Source organism: Nerophis ophidion, linkage group LG01 (assembly GCF_033978795.1).
Source record: "Nerophis ophidion isolate RoL-2023_Sa linkage group LG01, RoL_Noph_v1.0, whole genome shotgun sequence".
In the NCBI taxonomy this organism is placed as follows: Eukaryota; Metazoa; Chordata; class Actinopteri; order Syngnathiformes; family Syngnathidae; genus Nerophis; species Nerophis ophidion.
The window spans coordinates 9,973,472-9,990,333 of record NC_084611.1 but is presented as its reverse complement, the minus strand read 5'-3'; the positions used below and the strand labels follow the sequence as shown (position 1 = coordinate 9,990,333).

Here is a 16,862-nt window from a genome sequence, read left to right as displayed (position 1 = left end):
AAATTGTTTCACATGAGTAAAAATCTGGTTTCCGCCTCGTCCCTCACTTCAAACGCACTACCAACCCGATCCGACCTAAAATCCGGTAGGTAGTGAGTTCAAACCCCGGCAGTCATACCAAAGACTATATAAAAAAAATATAACGTAGCGACGGGTGATTAGATAACCAGGCCCAGGTGGGCCTTCTACGCACCTGTCGCTGATTAGAGGCCGGTCCTGGCACACCCCGCTTCGCTGCAGGCCCGCAGACCCACGCCCCCCCCCCACCTTCTCCACAGTTTGTTCAATTACATATTTTTGCACAAAAAAAGTATTATTCAACACATTCTGTTAAAGAATTAGTTCAGTATATAAATTGGTTTCACATGAGTAAAAATCTGGTTTCTCGCCTCGTCCCTCACTTCAAACGCACTACCAACCCGATCCGACCTAAAATCCGGTAGGTTGTGAGTTCAAACCCCGGCCGAGTCATACCAAAGACTATATAAAAAGATATAATGTAGCGACGGGTGATTAGATAACCAGGCCCAGGTGGGCCTTCTACGCACCTGTCGCTGATCTTAGAGGCCGGTCCTGGCACACCCCGCTTCGCCGCAGGCCCGCAGACCACGCCCCCCCCCCCCCCACCTTCTCCACAGTTTGTTCAATTACATATTTTTGCACAAAAAAAGTATTATTCAACACATTCTGTTAAAGAATTAGTTCAGTATATAAATTGTTTCACATGAGTAAAAATCTGGTTTCCGCCTCGTCCCTCACTTCAAACGCGCTACCAACCCGATCCGACCTAAAATCCGGTAGGTTGTGACTTCAAACCCCGGCCGAGTCATACCAAAGACTATATAAAAAAAATATAACGTAGCGATGGGGTGATTAGATAACCAGGCCCAGGTGGGCCTTCTACGCACCTGCCGCTGGTTTAGAGGCCGGTCCTGGCACACCCCGCTTCGCTGCAGGCCCGCAGACCACGCCCCCCCCCCACCTTCTCCACAGTTTGTTCAATTACATATTTTTGCACAAAAAAAGTATTATTCAACACATTCTGTTAAAGAATTAGTTCAGTATATAAATTGTTTCACATGAGTAAAAATCTGGTTTCCGCCTCGTCCCTCACTTCAAACGCACTACCAACCCGATCCGACCTAAAATCCGGTAGGTTGTGAGTTCAAACCCCGGCCGAGTCATACCAAAGACTATATATAAAAAAATATAACGTAGCGACGGGTGATTAGATAACCAGGCCCAGGTGGTCCATCTACGCACCTGTCGCTGATTTAGAGGCCGGTCCTGGCACACCCCCGCTTCGCTGCAGGCCCGCAGACCACACCCCCCCCCCCCCGCTCCACAGTTTGTTCAATTACTTATTTTTGCACAAAAAAAGTATTCTTCCACACATTCTGTTAAAGAATTAGCTCAGTATATAAATTGTTTCACATGAGTAAAAATCTGGTTTCCGCCTCGTCCCTCACTTCAAACGCACTACCAACCCGATCCGACCTAAAATCCGGTAGGTAGTGAGTTCAAACCCCGGCAGTCATACCAAAGACTATATAAAAAAAATATAACGTAGCGACGGGTGATTAGATAACCAGGCCCAGGTGGGCCATCTACGCACCTGTCGCTGATTTAGAGGCCGGTCCTGGCACACCCCGCTTCGCTGCAGGCCCGCAGACCACGCCCCCCCCCCCCCCCGCTCCACAGTTTGTTCAATTACTTATTTTTGCACAAAAAAAGTATTCTTCCACACATTCTGTTAAAGAATTAGCTCAGTATATAAATTGTTTCACATGAGTAAAAATCTGGTTTCCGCCTCGTCCCTCACTTCAAACGCGCTACCAACCCGATCCGACCTAAAATCCGGTAGGTTGTGACTTCAAACCCCGGCCGAGTCATACCAAAGACTATATAAAAAAAATATAACGTAGCGATGGGTGATTAGATAACCAGGCCCAGGTGGGCCTTCTACGCACCTGCCGCTGGTTTAGAGGCCGGTCCTGGCACACCCCGCTTCGCTGCAGGCCCGCAGACCACGCCCCCCCCCCACCTTCTCCACAGTTTGTTCAATTACATATTTTTGCACAAAAAAAGTATTATTCAACACATTCTGTTAAAGAATTAGTTCAGTATATAAATTGTTTCACATGAGTAAAAATCTGGTTTCCGCCTCGTCCCTCACTTCAAACGCACTACCAACCCGATCCGACCTAAAATCCGGTAGGTTGTGAGTTCAAACCCCGGCCGAGTCATACCAAAGACTATATATAAAAAAATATAACGTAGCGACGGGTGATTAGATAACCAGGCCCAGGTGGTCCATCTACGCACCTGTCGCTGATTTAGAGGCCGGTCCTGGCACACCCCCGCTTCGCTGCAGGCCCGCAGACCACACACCCCCCCCCCCCCGCTCCACAGTTTGTTCAATTACTTATTTTTGCACAAAAAAAGTATTCTTCCACACATTCTGTTAAAGAATTAGCTCAGTATATAAATTGTTTCACATGAGTAAAAATCTGGTTTCCGCCTCGTCCCTCACTTCAAACGCACTACCAACCCGATCCGACCTAAAATCCGGTAGGTAGTGAGTTCAAACCCCGGCAGTCATACCAAAGACTATATAAAAAAAATATAACGTAGCGACGGGTGATTAGATAACCAGGCCCAGGTGGGCCATCTACGCACCTGTCGCTGATTTAGAGGCCGGTCCTGGCACACCCCGCTTCGCTGCAGGCCCGCAGACCACGCCCCCCCCCCCCCCCCGCTCCACAGTTTGTTCAATTACTTATTTTTGCACAAAAAAAGTATTCTTCCACACATTCTGTTAAAGAATTAGCTCAGTATATAAATTGTTTCACATGAGTAAAAATCTGGTTTCCGCCTCGTCCCTCACTTCAAACGCACTACCAACCCGATCCGACCTAAAATCCGGTAGGTTGTGAGTTCAAACCCCGGCCGAGTCATACCAAAGACTATATAAAAAAAATATAACGTAGCGACGGGTGATTAGATAAACAGGCCCAGGTGGGCCTTCTACGCACCTGCCGCTGATTTAGAGGCCGGTCCTGGCACACCCCGCTTCGCTGCAGGCCCGCAGACCACGCCCCCCCCACCTTCTCCACAGTTTGTTCAATTACATACTTTTGCACAAAAAAAGTATTATTCAACACATTCTGTTAAAGAATTAGTTCAGTATATAAATTGTTTCACATGAGTAAAAATCTGCTTTCCGCCTCGTCCCTCACTTCAAACGCACTACCAACCCGATCCGACCTAAAATCCGGTAGGTTGTGAGTTCAAACCCCGGCCGAGTCATACCAAAGACTATGTAAAAAAAATATAATGTAGCGACGGGTGACTAGATAACCAGGCCCAGGTGGGCCATCTACGCACCTGTCGCTGATTTAGAGGCCGGTCCTGGCACACCCCCGCTTCGCTGCAGGCCCACAGACCACGCCCCCCCCCACCTTCTCCACAGTTTGTTCAATTACATATTTTTGCACAAAAAAAGTATTATTCCACACATTCTGTTAAAGAATTAGTTCAGTATATAAATCGTTTCACATGAGTAAAAATCTGGTTTCCGCCTCGTCCCTCACTTCAAACGCACTACCAACCCGATCCGACCTAAAATCCGGTAGGTTGTGAGTTCAAACCCCGGCCGAGTCATACCAAAGACTATATGAAAAAAATATAACGTAGCGATGGGTGATTAGATAACCAGGCCCAGGTGGGCCTTCTACGCACCTGCCGCTGGTTTAGAGGCCGGTCCTGGCACACCCCGCTTCGCTGCAGGCCCGCAGACCACGCCCCCCCCCCCTCCACAGTTTCTTCAATTACTTATTTTTGCACAAAAAAAGTATTATTCCACACATTCTGTTCAAGAATTAGTTCAGTATATAAATTGTTTCACATGAGTAAAAATCTGTTTTCCGCCTCGTCCCTCACTTCAAACGCACTACCAACCCGATCCGACCTAAAATCCGGTAGGTTCTGAGTTCAAACCCCGGCCGAGTGATACCAAATGCTATACAAATGGGACCTATTACCTCCCTGCTTGGCACTCAGCATCAAGGGTTGGAATTGGGGGTTAAATCACCAATAACGATTCCCGGGCGTGGCCACTGCTGCTGCTCACTGCTCCCCTCACCTCCCAGGGGGTGAACAAGGGGATGGGTCAAATGCAGAGAGTCATCTCGCCACACCTAGTGTGTGCGTGACAATCATTGGTCCTTATTATTATCTACTGGTCACACTTATGATTTCCCTATGTATCAAATAAAATAGCTCCGAGGTCGGTAAGCACAACCAGATTTATTACGTGCGGGTTATAAGGCGCAGAGTTGAGGGGGAAAAAAAGGATTTTAAGTGCGACTTATAGTCCGGAAAATACGGCCTAAGTGATATTTTTTCCGTCATGTGACTACTTATCTGGATTTCTCAATGAAGTGATCAGATAGTCATCATTTTCGGGGGAACAAACATTGCGATGAAGGAAAGCAAACACCAAAACAAACAAGCCGATGACCAGAGCAGAGTCGGCGTGTGGAAGCAGATGGGTCGCCTCTAATCTATTCTGGGATTGGATTCTGTCTTGAAGAAAATCCCCCCCTCCACACACACACACACACACAGACACACACACACACACACGCCATATTAAGAGACATGTCCACATTGTAAAATCCAGTTTTTGTCACACCATGCGTGTGCAAGCAGACGTCACTCATGATACAAACCCTGTTTCCACATGAGTTGGGAAATTGTGTTGGATGAAAATATAAACGGAATACAATGATTTGCAAATCCTTTTCAACCCGTATTCAGTTGAATATGCTACAAAGACAACATATTTGATGTTCAAACTCATAAACTTTTATTTTTTTTTGCACATAATAATTAACTTAGAATTTCATGGCTGCAACACGTGCCAAAGTAGTTGGGAAAGGGCATGTTCACCACTGTGTTACATCACATTTTCTTTTAACAACACTCAATAAACGTTTGGGAACTGAGGAAACTAATTGTTGAAGCTTTGAAAGTGGAATTCTTTACCATTCTTGCTTGATGTACAGCTGAAGCTGTTCAACAGTCTTGTTGTCGTATTTTACGCTTCATAATGCGCCACACATTTTCGATGGGAGACAGGTCTGGACTGCAGGCGGGTCAGGAAAGTACCCGCACTCTTTTACTACGAAGCCACGCTGTTGTAACATGCGGCTTGGCATTGTTTTGCTGAAATAAGCAGGGGCGTCCATGATAACGTTGCTTGGATGACAACATATGTTGCTCCAAAACCTGTATGGACCTTTCAGCATTAATGGTGCCTTCACAGATGTGTAAATTACCCATGCCTTGGGCATTAATACACCCCCATACCATCACATATGCTGGCTTTTGAACTTTGCGCCTATAAAAATCCAGATGGTTCTTTTCCTCTTTGTTCCGGAGGACACCACGTCCACAGTTTCCAAATATAATTTGAAATGTGGACTCTTTAGACCACAGAACACTTATCCACTTTGCATCAGTCCATCTTAGATGAGCTCGGGCCCAGCATAGCCGGCGGCGTTCCTGGGTGTTGTTGATAAATGGCTTTCGCTTTGCATAGCAGAGTTTTAACTTGCATTTACAGGTCTAGCGACCAACTGTAGTTACTGACAGTGGTTTTATGAAGTGTTCCTGAGCCCATGTGATGATATCCTTTACACACAGATGTCGGTTTTTGATGCAGTACTGTCTGAGGGCTCAAAGGTCCATAATATCATCGCTTAAGTGCAGTGATTTCTCCAGATTCTCTGAAACTTTTGATGATTTTACGGACCGTAGATGGTAAAATCCCTAAATTCCTTGCAATAGCTCGTTGAGAAATGTTGTTCTAAAACTGTTCGACAATTTGCTTACAAATTGGTGACCCTCGCCCCATCCTTTCTTGTGAATGACTTAGCATTTCATGGAAGCTGCTTTTTATACCCAATCATGGCACCCACCTGTTCCCAATTAGCCTGCCCACCTGTGGGATGCTCCAAATAAGTGTTTGATGAGCATCCTTCAACTTTATCAGTATTTATTGCCACCTTTTTCTAACTTCGTTGTCACGTGTTGCTGGCATCAAGTTCTAAAGTTAATGATTATTCGCAAAAAACATTTTTTTTATCAGTTTGAACATCAAATATGTTGTCTTTGTAGCACATTCAACTGAATATGGGTTGAAAATGATTTGCAAATCATTGTATTCCGTTTATATTTACATCTAACACAATTTCCCAACTCATATGGAAACGGGGTTTGAATAAGAGTTAGCGGACCCTTTTTTATCGTCTTTCTGTTAACGTCGGTTCTTTATCATAAGGAGCACTCTGCCTGTCTGTCCGTAAATCGTACGTTTTGTCTCGCTCCGTAGAACGTCTTTCAAACGAGACGGGCAAAAATAATCTCTCATTTCCGTCTTTAAGCAGGTGATAAACTACACCTGTGCATTTGTTAAGTAGTGATAGGGACTTGCCGAGCTAATGTCGGCTACTATATCACTGTATATCGCAGGGGTGTCCAAACTTTTTGACTGTGGAGGGAGGTGTGGCCCGCGCGCCTGCAGTAGCAAAGGTCACCGCCTTCGATTGATTGATTGATTGATTGATTGAAACTTTTTATTAGTAGATTGCACAGTTCAGTACATATTCCGTACAATTGACCACTAAATGGTAACACCCGAATAAGTTTTTCAACTTGTTTAAGTCGGGGTCCACGTTAATCAATTCATGGTGTCCATGGTGCTGAGGACGAGCACCATCAGATGGGGGCAGGGTATGTGGGGGGGGGTCGAATACAAGATTCCAAGATTTCTCATAGTCAACACATCGACGTCCCACTGGGGTGAGTTTTTCCTTGCCTTTATTTGGGCTCTGTCCCGCGGATGTCGTTGTGGCCTGTGCAGCCCTTTGAGACACTTGCGATTTAGGGCTATATAAATAAACATCGATTGATTGATGTGCTGACGGCGAGACACAGCTGACAGGTGATTAGATTTCCCAGGTGGGTACTTGTCATTCTAATCATCCGTTGTCTGTAACAGTGAGTGGGCGAGAGCAGGGAAGGAGAGAGGATACGGACGTGACTGAAAAGTCACGTTCTGGGGGAGAAATCATTTTGATAAAAACTTATGTACATTAAAACCTTTGTTAAAAACTGCTAGGAAGCAACGTCCACATCCGCATTAGGCTAAAAGAAATTTGGTCGAGGGCCGAAAGCCGACGGCGTGTAAAGTAACATTTATATTTATAGAACGTCCACGGACTTCTGGCAAGCTTCTGGTAGAGTTTTTGACCACTCCTCTTGACAAAATTGGTGCAGTTCAGATAAACGTGTTGGTTTTGCGACATGGACTTGTTTCTTCAGCATTGTCCACACGTGGGAAGGCCATCCTAAAACTTTAATTCTAGCCTGATTTAGCCATTCCTTTACCGCTTTTGACGTGTGTTTGGGGTCATTGTCCTGTTGGAACCCCCAACTGCGCCCAAGACCCAACCTCCGGGCCGATGATTTTAGCTTGTCCTGAAGAATTTGGAGGTGTTCCTCGTTTTTCATTGTCCCATTTACTCTCTGTAAAGCAGCAGTTCTATTGGCAGCAAAACAGGCCCAGAGCATCTTTTAATTTCATTTCCTGCATGCCACACCTAGTTGCAATTACTAATCAGGCTACTATTTATGCCTGCCTCGCCCTCCAGTCAGGGCTCGATGATTCTAGCCTGTATCCTGTTTCCTATAACCTGTTATACTGTTTCCGGTTTCTTGTTGCCTGTTTCCTGGTTCCTGTTTTCCCTGCACGTGCAATTTGTTTTTGTTTTTTACGTTAAAGTCAGGTTTTCCTGCGCTATGCCTGCCATCTCTGCATCTTGGGGTTCGACACCAGCAGTTCCTGACAGAAACTCTACTGTACTGTCATGGATTGCCATATTTCAATAATTCTTTTTTTTCGTACACTATCATGACCCAAATTCGGATTGGGTCTACAATGAAGCAAAAAAACAAAACATCGTAGTTGTGTCAAAACTAAGGATGTCCGATACTATCGGACCGCCGATATTATCGGCCGATTAATGCTTTGAACTGTAATATCGGAAATTATCGGTATCGGTTTCAAAAAGTAAAATGTATGACTTTTTAAAATTCCGCTGTACACGGATGTAGGGAGAAGTACGGAGCGCCAATAAACCTTAAATGAATCAATCAATCAAGGCTTTTCACACACACAAGTGAATGCAGGGCATACCTGGTCAACAGCCATACAGGTCACACTGAGGGTGGCCGTATAAATAACTTTAAACACTGTTACAAATATGCGGCACACTGTGAACCCACACCAAACAAGAATGACAAACACATTTCGGGAGAACATCCGCACCGCAACACAACATAAACACAACAGAACAACATACAGTACCTTACGCTACCATATACCATACTTGCCAACCTGAGGTCTCCGAATTCGGGAGACGTGGGGGTGGCAAAGTTGAGGGGGGGAAGGGTTTGGTGGTACTGGGGGTGTATATTGTAGCGTCCCGAAAGAGTTAGTGCTGCAAGGAGTTCCGGGTATTTGTTCCGTTGTGTTTATGTTGTGTTACAGTGCAGATGTTCTCCCGAAATGTGTTTGTCATTCTTGTTTGGTGTGGGTTCACAGTGTGGCGCATATTTGTAACAGTGTTAAAGTTGTTTATACGGCCACCCTCAGTGTGACCTGCATGGCTGTTGACCAAGTATGCTTTGTATTCACTTGTGTGTTTGTATAAGCCGCTTATATTATGCGACTGGGCCGAAAAGCTGTTTGTATGGAGGAAAAGCGGACGTGACGACAGGTTGTCGGGGACAATAAAGGCAGTGCCTTTAAGGCACGCCCCCAATATTGTTGTCCGGGTGGGAATCGGCAGAAATTCGGGAGAGTGGTTGCCCCCGGGAGATTTTCGGGAGGGGCATTGAAATTCGGGAGTCTCCCGGAAAAATTGGGAGGGTTGGCAAGGCCTTTAAGGCACGCCCCCAATATTGTTGACCGGGTGGAAATCGGCAGAAATTCGGGAGAGTAGTTGCCCTCGGGAGATTTTCGGGAGGGGCATTGAAATTCGGGAGTCTCCCAGAAAAATCGGGAGGGTTGGCAAGGCCTTTAAGGCACGCCCCCAATATTGTTGTCCGGGTGGAAATCGGCAGAAATTCGGGAGAGTGGTTGCCCCAGGAGATTTTCAGGGAGGGGCATTGAAATTCGGGAGTCTCCCAGAAAAATCGGGAGGGTTGGCAAGGCCTTTAAGGCACGCCCCCAATATTGTTGTCCGGGTGGAAATCGGCAGAAATTCGGGAGAGTGGTTGCCCCAGGAGATTTTCAGGGAGGGGCATTGAAATTCGGGAGTCTCCCGGAAAAATCGGGAGTGTTGGCAAGTATGCAATTTACACCCACTGCTACCCTTAACCCCACCCACCTCAACCTCTTCATGCTCTCTTAGGGAGAGCATGTCCCAAATTCCAAGCTGCTGTTAAAAAAGAATTTGCACTGATAAATATGGTAGTGCCTTGTTGGCATTTTTTTTCCATAACTTGAGTTGATTTATTTTGGAAAACCTTGTTACGTTGTTTAATGCATCACGACAAAATTAGGCATAATAATGTGTTCATTCCGCGACTGTATATATCGGAATCGTTAATTAAGAGTTGGACAACATCGGAATATCGGCAAAAAAGCCATCATCGGACATCTCTAGTCAAAAACGGGCGTTTGACCCGTTCTCTTTGAGCCAAGCTTTTTGTCCAAGCATCCTAAAACTGTGCCTGAGGGACTAATGGAGGATGCTGCGGCCAACAAAGCTACGGCGGACTAAACACGCACACAAAGACGGAGGGCCAAGGGCAAAAAAAAAAAAATGAGAATCAGCCCCCGCGGGAGACTCACATCAGCAGCTCGTACAGTACGACTGTACCCGGGCGGCCATTACTGCGAGTGGGCAGTCACTCCGCTCTGTCCACTCGTCAGTCAGCGGGACTATTTCTGGACGCAAAGTCGACTCAGCAACTTCTCAGGGCAAAGGGGGGAGGGGCTCGCCATGAACGGGCGCCGGCCTTGATGGGCTCTGATGAAACGGCGTCCGTCGCGACTTACCGAGGGGCTTGAGAATGCTGTTGCCCACGTCCTCGTTGTCCGACTTGTCGGACGTGTTCTCCGCCTTCCTGTCCTTCTGGCCGCCCGTGGGCCGCCGGCGGTGACGCCTCCGCCGCCGATAGCTCTTGGGCACCCGCACGCCGATGTAGACTGTGTGGTGACCTGCACCAAGGACATAAAGAAAAAAAAAAAGACATCTTTTAACCAAATGTCGAGAAAAAATTTGCGTAGCTTTTAAGAAGCGTTGACATTTAGGAAATCTGCATAAAACATCAGAAAATAACCTTGAGTGGGGTTCGCACACTCACGTGGCTCGCAAGCGTGGGCTTGCAGAGGTCGCAGTGGGCCGTCAGAGCAAATATTTGGACGGACCACAAAGTAGCACGTAATAGCGAAGCCAAGAAAAACGGCGACGAGGCGCTTTAGCACCCCGACGCAGTCTGACCCAGGGTTTAGCACTTTCAGGGTTTTTAACGGCACAGAGAATAAAAGTGCTTGCACGCCAGTGAAGTGGACTTTAATGCCAATGTGCTAACACAAGCCTGGGCGACTATTTTGCATCAGGGGGCCAAATTTAGAGAAAAAAATGTGTCGGGAATACCAATCTATTTACTAAATCTGTTTGTACTTGCCACTATATAGCGGTATACATTTTGTACTGCTGGGACACTTCCTGGATGCAATACAAAAAAATGTTTTGTATTACACTGCCAAAAAGCATGAATGCATACCAAGTAAGAATTCCGATCAATTTTGTTCTCAATACACAACCCGCAGTTTTGTTTGTATCGTGTTGATATTCGGTGTGTTTGTAAAAGGATATAATATCTCAACATGGGCAGAAAATTGGAACTCTCTGATAAATTTTTATCAAATTACGGCATTTTTTTTACTCGTACATCCGTAGACTCGTTTGAGCTGAGACTATTCCGAACTTGCATGCTAAATGTACATATACATTATTATAAACATCTGCTCTTGTCCAACTTGTCTTGTCATAGAACAAAGACCAGAGTTGTTTCCGGACAGCACACCAGTTAAGTGGACTTTAAATGCCAATGCCAAGACGTAATATTTACTAAACACGGTACAGACAGGTTGAATCTATTTATACTTGCAGCTATATAGTGGTTTTTATTTTGTAGTGCTGGGACACTTCCTCATTGAAATAAAAAAAAAATGTCACATTGTTTTACACTGCCAAAAAGTATAAATGCATACCTAGTATGAATTCCGATCAATTTTGTTCTCGATACACAATCCACAGCTTTATTTGTATCGTGTTGATATTCTGTGTGTTTGTAACAGGATATAAGATCTCAACATGGGCGGAAAATTGGAAGTCTTTGTTTAATTTTTATCAAGTTATGGCATTTTTTTTTACTTGTAGATCTGTAGACTTGTTTGAGCTGAAACTATCCCTAAATTGCATGCTACATGTATACGTAGAAATTATTATAAACAACTGCTCTTGTCCACCTGTCTTGCAATACAACAAAGACCAGACTTGTTTGCAGACAGCACAACAGTTAAGTGGACTTTAATACCAATGCCAATACGTAATATTTACTAAACACGGTACAGACAGGTTGGATCTATTTATACTTGCCGCTATATAGCGGTATACATTTTGTACTGCTAGGACACTTCCTGGATGCAATACAAAAAAATGTCACATTGTTTTACACTGCCAAAAAGCATGAATGCATACCAAGTAAGGATTCCGATCAATTTTGTTCTCAATACACAATCCGCAGTTTTATTTGTATCGTGTTGATATTGGGTGTGTTTGTAACAGAATATAAGATCTCAACATGGGCAGAAAATTGGAACTCTTTGTTAAATTTTTATTAAATCATGGCATTTTTTTTACTCGTAGATCCGTAGACTCGTTTGAGCTGACACTATTCCGAACTTGCATGCTAAATGTACATATACATTATTATAAACATCTGCTCTTGTCCACCTTGTCTTGTCGTAGAACAAAGACGAGACTTGTTTGCAGACAGCACAACAGTTAAGTGGACTTTAATGCCACTGCCAAGACGTTAATATTTACTAAACACGGTACAGACAGGTTGAATCTATTTATACTTGCCGCTATATAGTGGTATACATTTCGTACTGCTGGGACACTTCCTCATTGCAATACAAAAAAATTTGACATTGTTTTACACTGCCAAAAAGCATGAATGTACACCAAGTATGAATTCCGATCAATTTTGTTCTCAATACACAATCCACAGTTTTATTTGTATCGTGTTGATATTCGGTGTGTTTGTAACAGGATATAAGATCTCAACATGGGAGGAAAATTGGAACTCTTTGTTAATTTTTTATCAAGTTATGGCATTTTTTTTTTTTTTACTTGTAGATCTGTGGACTCATTTGAGCTGAAACTATCCCTAAATTGCATGCTACATATATACGTAGACATTATTCTCAACAATTGCTCTTGTCCACCTTGTCTTGCAATACAACAAAGACCAGACTTGTTTGCAGACAGCACACCAGTGAAGTGGACTTTAATGCCAATGCCAAGACGTAATATTTACTAAACACAATACAGACAGGTTGAATTTATTTATACTTGCCGCTACATAGCAGTAGAAACTTCGTACAGATGGGACACTCCCTTATGGTAATACAAAAAAAAAATTGTATTATTTTACATTTCCAAAAAGCATGAAAATATACCTAGTATGAATTCCGATCAATTTTGTTCTCAATACACAATCCACAGTTTTATTTGTATCGTGTTGATATTCTGTGTGTTTGTAACAGGATATAAGAATTCAACATGGGCGGAAAATTGTAACTCTTTGCTAAATTTTTATCAAGTTATGGCATTTTTTTTACTTGTAGATCTGTAGACTTGTTTGAGCTGAGACTATCCCTAAATTGCATGCTACATATATACGTAGATATTATTCTCAACAATTGCTTTTGTCCACCTTGTCTTGCAATACAACAAAGACCAGACTTGTTTGCAGACAGCACAACAGTGAAGTGGACTTTAATGCCAATGCCAAGAAGTAATATTTACTAAATACGGTACAGACAGGTTGGATCTATTTATACTTGCCGCTATATAGCGGTATACATTTTGTACTGCTGGGACACTTCCTCGATGCAATACAAAAAAATGTTGCGCTGTTTTACACTGCCAAAAAGCGTGAATGCATACCAAGTATGAATTCCGATCAATTGTGTTCTCAATACACAATCCACAGTTTTATTTGTATCGTGTTGATATTCGGTGTGTTTGTAAAAGGATATAAGATTTCAACATGGGCGGGAAATTGGAACTCTTTGTTACATTTTTATCAAATTATGGCATTTTTTTTACTCTTAGATCTGTAGACTCGTTTGAGCTGAGACTATTCCGAACTTGCATGCTAAATGTACATATACATTATTATAAACATCAGCTCTTGTCCACCTTGTCTTGTCGTAGAACAAAGACGAGACTTGTTTGCAGACAGCACAACAGCTAAGTGGACTTTAATGCCACTGCCAAGACGTAATATTTACTAAACACGGTACAGACAGGTTGAATCTATTTATACTTGCTGCTATATAGCGGTTTTTCTTTCGTAGTGCTGGGACACTTCCTCATTGAAATAAAAAAAATTGTTGTATTGTTTTACACTGCCAAAAAGTATAAATGCATACCAAGTATGAATTCCGATCAATATTGTTCTCAATACACAGACCACAGTTTTATTTGTATCGTGTTGATATTCTGTGTGTTTGTAAAAGGATATAAGATCTCAACATGGGCAGAAAATTGGAACTCTTTGTTACATTTTTATCAAGTTATGGCATTTTTTTTACTTGTACATCTGCATTTTACATGAGACAATCCCTAACTTGCATACTACATGTACACATTCATTATTATAAACAAATGCTCTTGTCCACCTTGTCTTGTCATAGAACAAAGACGAGACTTATTTGCAGACAGCACAACAGTTAAGTGGACTTTAATGCCACTGCCAAGACGTAATATTTACTAAATACGGTACAGACAGGTTGAATCTATCTATACTTGCCGCTATATAGCGGTTTTTCTTTCGTAGTGCTGGGACACTTCTTCATTGCAATACAAAAAAATGTTGTATTGTCCTACTCGGCCAAAAAGCATGAAAATATACCAAGTATGAATTCCGATCCATTTTGTTCTCGATACACAATCCACAGTTTTATTTGTATCGTGTTGATATTCGGTGTGTTTGTAACAGGATATAAGATCTCAACATGGGCGGAAAATTGGAACTCTTCGTTAATTTTTTATCAAGTTATGACGTTTTTTTTACTTGTAGATCTGTAGACTTGTTTGAGCTGAGACTATCCCTAAATTGCATGCTACATATATACGTAGACATTATTCTCAACAATTGCTCTTGTCCACCTTGTCTTGCAATACAACAAAGACCAGACTTGTTTGCAGACAGCACACCAGTGAAGTGGACTTTAATGCCAATGCCAAGACGTAATGTTTACTGAATACAGTAAAGACAGGTTGGATCTATTTATACTTGCCGCTATATAGCGGTATACAATTTTTAGTGCTGGGACACTTCCTCATTGCAATACAAAAAAATGTCACATTGTTTTACACTTCCAAAAAGCGTGAATATACACTAAGTATGAATTCCGATCAATTTTGTTCTCAATACACAATCCACAGTTTTATTTGTACTGTGTTGATATTCTGTGTGTTAGTATCAGGATACAAGATCTCAACATGGGCGGAAAATTGGAACACTTTGTTAAATTTTTATCAAGTTATGGCATTTTTTTACTTGTAGATCTGCATTTGAGCTAAACTATCCCTAACTTACATGCTACACGTACATATACATTATTAAAAAGAACTGCTCTTGTCCACCTTGTCTTGTCATAGAACAAAGACCAGACTTGTTTGCAGACAGAACAACATTTAAGTGGACTTTGATGCTAATGCCAAGACGTAATATTCACTAAATACGGTACAGACAGGTTGAATCTATTTATACTTGCCGCTATATAGTGGTATAAATTTCGTAAAGCTGGGACTCTTCTTCATTGCAATACAAAAAAATGTTGTATTGTCCTACTCTGCCAAAAAGCATGAAAATATACCAAGTATGAATTCCGATCAATTTTGTTCTCAATACACAATGCACAGTTTTATTCGTATCGTGTTGATATTTGGTGTGTTTGTAAAAGAATATAAGATTTCAACATGGGCGGAAAATTGGAACTGTTTGTTAAACTTTTATCAAGTTATGGCATTTTTTTACTTGTAGATCTGCATTTGAGCTGAGACTGTCCCTAACTTACATGCTACATGTACATAGACATTATTATAAACAACTGCTCTTGTCCACCTTGTCTTGTTTGCAGACAGAACAACATTTAAGTGGACTTTGATGCTAATGCCAAGACGTAATATTTACTAAATACGGTACAGACAGGTTGAATCTATGTATACTTGCTGCTATATAGCGATATACATTTCGTAGTGCTGGGACACTTCCTCATTGCAATACAAAAAAATGTCACCTTGTTTTACACTGCCAAAAAGCATGAATATACATTAAGTAGGAATTCCGATCAATTTTGTTCTCAATACACAATGCACAGTTTTATTCGTATCGTGTTGATATTGGGTGTGTTTGTAAAAGAATATAAGATTTCAACATGGGCGGAAAATTGGAACTGTTTGTTAAACTTTTATCAAGTTATGGCATTTTTTTACTTTTAGATCTGCATTTGAGCTGAGACTGTCCCTAACTTACATGCTACATGTACATAGACATTATTATAAACAACTGCTCTTGTCCACCTTGTCTTGTCTGCAGACAGAACAACATTTAAGTGGACTTTGATGCTAATGCCAAGACGTATTATTTACTAAATACGGTACAGACAGGTTGAATCTATGTATACTTGCCGCTATATAGCGATATACATTTCGTAGTGCTGGGACACTTCCTCATTGCAATACAAAAAAATGTCACCTTGTTTTACACTGCCAAAAAGCATGAATATACACTAAGTAGGAATTCCGATCAATTTTGTTCTCAATACACAATCCACAGTTTTATTTGTACTGTGTTGATATTCTGTGTGTTAGTAACAGGATATAAGATCTCAACATGGGCGGAAAATTGTAACTCTTTGTTAAATATTTATCAAGTTATGGCATTTTTTTACTTGTAGATCTGCATTTAAGATGAACTATCCCTAACTTACATGCTACATGTACATATACATTATTATAAACAACTGCTCTTGTCCACCTTGTCTTGTCATAGAACAAAGACCAGACTTGTTTGCAGACAGAACAACATTTAAGTGGACTTTGATGCTGATGCCAAGACGTAATATTTACTAAATACGGTACAGACAGGTTGAATCTATTTATACTAGCCGCTATATAGCGGTATACATTTCGTAATACTGGGACACTTCCCCATTGCAATACAAAAAAATGTATTGTTTTACACTGCCAAAAAGTATGAATGCATACCAAGTATGAATTCCGATCAATTTTGTTCTCAATACACAGACCACAGTTTTATTTGTATCGTGTTGATATTTGGTGTGTTTGTAACAGATTATAAGATTTCAACATGGGCGGAAAATTGGAACTGTTTGTTAAACTTTTATAAAGTTATGGCATTTTTTTACTTGTAGATCTGCATTTGAGCTGAGACTGTCCCTAACTTACATGCTACAT

The 16,862-nt window shown here is 42.1% G+C and overlaps 1 protein-coding gene across 6 annotated transcripts in view; it reads right to left on the bottom strand.

Annotated features, from left to right (window-relative positions):
* slc4a4a (solute carrier family 4 member 4a) overlaps positions 1-16,862 on the bottom strand; it is a 245,522-nt gene that overhangs the window by 163,622 nt on the left and 65,038 nt on the right. For all 6 annotated transcript variants that reach the window (XM_061895893.1, XM_061895903.1, XM_061895921.1 and 3 more), the window contains exon 4: positions 10,133-10,294. In XM_061895893.1, the coding sequence (XP_061751877.1) occupies positions 10,133-10,294 (162 nt within the window). The remainder of the gene's footprint in view (positions 1-10,132; positions 10,295-16,862) is intronic.